The sequence below is a fragment of the Micropterus dolomieu genome, linkage group LG23 (assembly GCF_021292245.1).
Source record: "Micropterus dolomieu isolate WLL.071019.BEF.003 ecotype Adirondacks linkage group LG23, ASM2129224v1, whole genome shotgun sequence".
NCBI classification, from domain to species: domain Eukaryota; kingdom Metazoa; phylum Chordata; class Actinopteri; order Centrarchiformes; family Centrarchidae; genus Micropterus; species Micropterus dolomieu.
In genome coordinates this window covers 1,784,350-1,789,154 of record NC_060172.1, presented here as the reverse complement: position 1 = coordinate 1,789,154, position 4,805 = coordinate 1,784,350, and the positions used below count along the sequence as shown (strand labels likewise).

The following is a 4,805-nucleotide window of genomic DNA, read 5'->3' as shown; positions in this document are numbered from 1 at the left end:
TGATGTGCAGGATGAAGAGTTTCCTTCATGAGCTCAACCTTAAACATCTGCAGCAGTAAAATGCAACAAACACATTAATGCAGCAGGAATATTAATCCAGAAACATCAGATATGAAAGAGAAACACTTTACTGTTGCTGATAATAGTTCCGTACTCTTCAGGTTTGAAGTGCAGTGGAGTATTTTCACAGCGGTATTAATACTTTAAAGGATGTGAAAACTTCTTTCACCGCTGGTTAGAAAGTTCAGTTTTAGTTGAGACTACTTGAGAGAGATGTTTATAATTTGGAGGATGTAGTTTGTGTTGCATTACACAGAGAGGTGTTTCTGGTAGGATAATGCAACAAGACAGAACAAAATATGATGAAAGTAGAACGAGTGAATGTCAGAAACAGCTTTATTGCCACTTAGAAGGAATTTGCTTTGGTGACAATAGACACAACATATAAAAATATGAAATTGACTAAATGTAGATACAAGTTGTTATAGAAGAATAATCCTCATGAAATAAAGACAAATTGAATATGACATTTAGATATTTATGTGTGCATCAAAAAATAGATTTGTATTCATGTAAATTATATGGATCAACTATGTACAATATATACACGAGGATTTGCACACATATTTAAGACATGTACAAACTATATGTGCAAACAAGTCAGTCAAAATTAGTCTGTCAGTGGAGATGGGAGGTGTCGGGTGCCGTGGCGTCCAAAGAGCCTCCTGAGCGCTTTGAGGCTCGAGGCTGGATGAGTCCGTGGCCGAAGGGGCTCGTGAGCGTAGAGACGATGAGAGAGGTTTTCAGTCACTTCTGTCTCCACGCTGTCCAGCTCCATCCCCACCACCCAGCTGGCCTTCCTCACAGCTGGTCTCACTGTGAAACCGGTTCAACTGGGTTTCTCGGCTTGACTCCAACTTTATGGAGGCCTGGGGCCACATGAGCAGCTTGCTGGGTTTGCAAAAGTAAAACAGATGAACTGACCTTTGATTTGACGGTAATTCAAACCATCCTGTGTTGGTTTTTTTTGCTTTAGTTAAGATATTTATCTACTAGTACAAGTAATAACACTAAACGTACGATGAACAATTAAGCAATACACAGACAGTTGAAATAATCTCATAGCAAATATTGAATTGCGTGTTAAATAATGTGATTCTCTGCAGCTCCCTGTAGGCTTTGGGCCACATGAGCAGCTTGGTTTGCTGCAGCACAACAGATGTGGCCAAAGTGATGATAAAGTCAAAGAAGATATTAATTTGTATGTTGATTCGTTTTAATGACTAAGAAATAGATTTAGGTTGAAGCAGTAGGAGTGAACTGTAAAACAGAATTAAACTCACGATGCACACAGTGACAGACTGTCCGTCGCAGCACTTCACAGTTGCTGTTCCAAGGAACCTCTGAGTGTGTTTGCAGGTACCAAACTAAGCTCTGTTTAAAACAAAAGTCACCACAGGAGCGGGCTGTTTTTACTTTGAGTCTTTGAGCAAACATCTCTTCTCACTCTCGGACCGGTTTTACCGAGTTTCTGATGTATTTTAAAGCATTTAGGAGAGAAATTAGAGAGAAAAGTCCCGGAGAATCGGGCCACACGGCAGTGTTTGGGAGAGGTTTAAAGGCTTCCCAATCCAAATCCAAATGTCTTCAGCGCTTTATTTGACTCCCGCGTGAAGAGAAACGTGTCCGCTCCAGGTTGGCTTCAGTTGTACACTTTAATCCTTCCTCCAGCTGTGTATTTTGTACTTTTATTGGTGAGGAGAAAACACAAGTGTCGCGGTGTTCCTGCTGCAGCGGTGAGAGGCAGGCCGGGCTGAGTCTCCACGGTTCTCACGGTGTGTTTAAGTTCCTCCCTTCGCTGGGAGTTTTCTCCATCAGTCGTCTGTGACTCGTCGAGAGAAGCGAACGGAAAACACAATGGCAGAAGTTGCTCCCGCTGCACCCGCCGCCCCTGCGGCCGCTCCGGCCAAAGCCCCGAAGAAGAAGGCGGCCAAGCCGGCCAAGAAGTCCGGTCCCGGCGCCAGCGAGCTCGTCCTGAAAGCGGTGTCCGCCTCCAAGGACCGTAAAGGCCTTTCTTACGTGGCGCTGAAGAAGGCGCTGGCCGCCGAAGGCTACGACGTGGACCACAACGCCGTCCACATCAAGCGCGCCGTCAAGAGTCTGGTGGTGAAAGGAGCCCTGGTGCAGACCAAGGGGACCGGCGCGTCCGGATCCTTCAAGGCGAGCAAGGGCGCCGAAAAGCCCAAGAAGGAAGTGAAGAAGGCCGCCGTCAAAGCCAAGAAGCCGGCAGCCAAGAAGCCCGCCGCCGCCGCCAAGAAGCCCGCCGCAGCCGCCAAGAAGCCCAAAGCGGCCAAGTCCACCCCGAAGAAGGCGAAGAAACCCGCCGCAGCCAAGAAACAGTCCGTCAAGAAGGTCACCAAGAGCCCCAAGAAGAAGAAGGTGGCGGCGGTGAAGAAGGCAGCTGCACCCAAAAAGCCAGCGACTCCCAAGAAAGCTGCACCCAAGAAGGCGGTTAAACCCAAAGCTGCCAAACCCAAGAAGGCCACAGCAGCAAAGAAAACAGCCAAGAAGTAAAAACACCTCCTCTCCATCACCAACGGCTCTTTTAAGAGCCACACAAATACTCCAAAGGCAGATTTCCTCTGGCTTTTTCTGTTTTCAGCAGGTCATCATGTGTGAAATGACGGGAAGACACAATATTTGGCCCACTGTCAAACATCAACTCCCCTCTTACACGTAATATTTATTCACACTAAATCCATGTTCACAAAGCGCTTTAACTGGGGAAGAAATAAAACCAACTGTACAAACGGCTGAAAGGGGGAAATTGTGCACCTGCAGTCAGGAAAGTGTCTCCCAGCTGTGCAGAGATCTTTCCTGTCTTTGTGTACGCTGATATTTTGAGACTAAACCATGTGTCTGTTTGTACATAATGACTGTTCAGCTTGTTCCCTGCGGTAATATTCACTCATTCATTTGTAAATATTTATCACAAGCAATCGAATCATCTGCATACATTTTATTAAGCCCGTTTATATATCCGGTAAGAAGAGAGTCTGCCTGTGGACCAGCACATGTGAGTACACGGGAACGAGATGAGAAGTTTATTTAATTCCGAGCGATCAACTCTCGTTTTACAGCAACGCAGTGAGTTCTGCAGCATTTTAGAAATGATCACAAACTGCGTAGCTCCCAAACACTCATCCTGCACAGACTGAGCTCCTCCAGCCTATAATTAATGTGCGGTCAACCTACTGTGGGACAATATTGAGTGGAAGACACAATATTTGGCCTTTTTCCAAAGATTATTCTCACAATATGTTATGATTCCTAACTGGAGGAAAAGTTTAACATGAGGACAGACATCAAAGTAAAGATACAGTCCACAAAGCATCACAACACCTATTTTTATTTTTTTTATAAGTAATATTTATTTATTTACAGAGTACTATATGTTTACACAGTCCTTTCACAAGGGGAGAAGATAAAACACAGGAAGCAGAAAAGGAAATACAGTAATATAAAAAAACAAACTCTTACAGAGTTATTACATAAAATCCAAATTAAATTATGATACAACAGGTCAAAAACTGGTATTAGCAAACTAACTCTAATAGGACTTAATGACAAAACTACAGGAAACATCAATGCTAAACTTCCCAGTGGTGTTTAAAAACCTCACATTACAATTAAACTTTAATATATGAAAATGTCTTCAAATAAAACTACACCTTTGTTGCTGTTGTTGTCAACATTATTGTAACTATTAATACATTTAACAAAAAACAACCGCTAATCTCTGATTAGATCTAGTTTGCTTTTCACTACAAAGTTTCATGTCAATAAAAGGTTGAACCACAATTTAATATATATAAAAGTGTGTACACACAAATATTTAAATTCGAGGAAAAGTTTAACATGAGGACAGACATCAAAGTAAAGATACAGTCCAGTTTTTACAAGTACTATATGTTTACACAGTCCTTCCACAGGGGGAGAAGATAAAACACAAGTTTTAAAACCTTCAGGTTAAACAGATGTTTTGTCTTCAATGACATTTGATTCTGTTTTTATTATAGTGAATCATAAATTTTAAATAGGGGAGGAAAGAGATGCACCCGGTACTTCAGCAAAAACTTTTATACTCTGCCAAACCAGAACTAAACAACTATTTTTCAACTATGTATGATGTTAGAAATACTTTAATCCAGATTTCTATATTATGTGTATTTATACCACTTGTTTTTAGTAAATGTTTGCGGATGGCTGCATATCTCAGTTTCTATAGCGTAATGGATCAGACACTCGCCTTCTATGCAGAAGGTACCTGGTTCGAGGCCAGGCGGAAACATTGACCTTCATTTTGGTCTATCATGCATTGTGTGATTAGGGTACTGTGAGCTGGTGTGTTAATGCTTATGACCGCTGGGGGTCCAGTGGGCATTGACTACATCTGGCTTCGCCCTTATCCCAATAGCGACAGCTCTTAGAGGGCGAAGCCTATACGAAATAGAACGTTGGTTACGTATTGTAACCCCAGATTCTATGAGTATAGGCGTAGCCCTCTAAGCTGCGGGCCCGACTGGTCCCACCAGCGTCGGCTGAAGAAAAAAAGTTGACCTCTTGGGAGCAGATCTCTGGTCTCGCCGGTATTATATACCTAAATTGCGGACCTGAGAGAGGCCCGTGCACGGCACATGGGCGCGAAAGAAATCTTCAGGACTGCGCATGCGCGCGGGGATGAACCCAATAGCGACAGCTCTTAGAGGGCTACGCCTATACTCATAGAATCTGGGGTTACAATA

At 43.2% G+C, this 4,805-nt stretch overlaps 2 protein-coding genes across 2 annotated transcripts in view; one reads left to right on the top strand and one right to left on the bottom strand.

Moving 5' to 3' along the window:
• Positions 1 to 4,805, bottom strand: part of LOC123962836 (histone H3) — a 20,392-nt gene that overhangs the window by 4,353 nt on the left and 11,234 nt on the right. The gene's annotated exons all lie outside the window — the stretch shown is intronic.
• On the top strand, positions 1,782 to 3,021 carry LOC123962835 (histone H1-like). Its single transcript, XM_046039234.1, has one exon. The coding sequence runs from the start codon at positions 1,918 to 1,920 to the stop codon at positions 2,572 to 2,574; it is 657 nt and encodes a 218-aa protein (XP_045895190.1). The 5' UTR covers positions 1,782 to 1,917; the 3' UTR covers positions 2,575 to 3,021.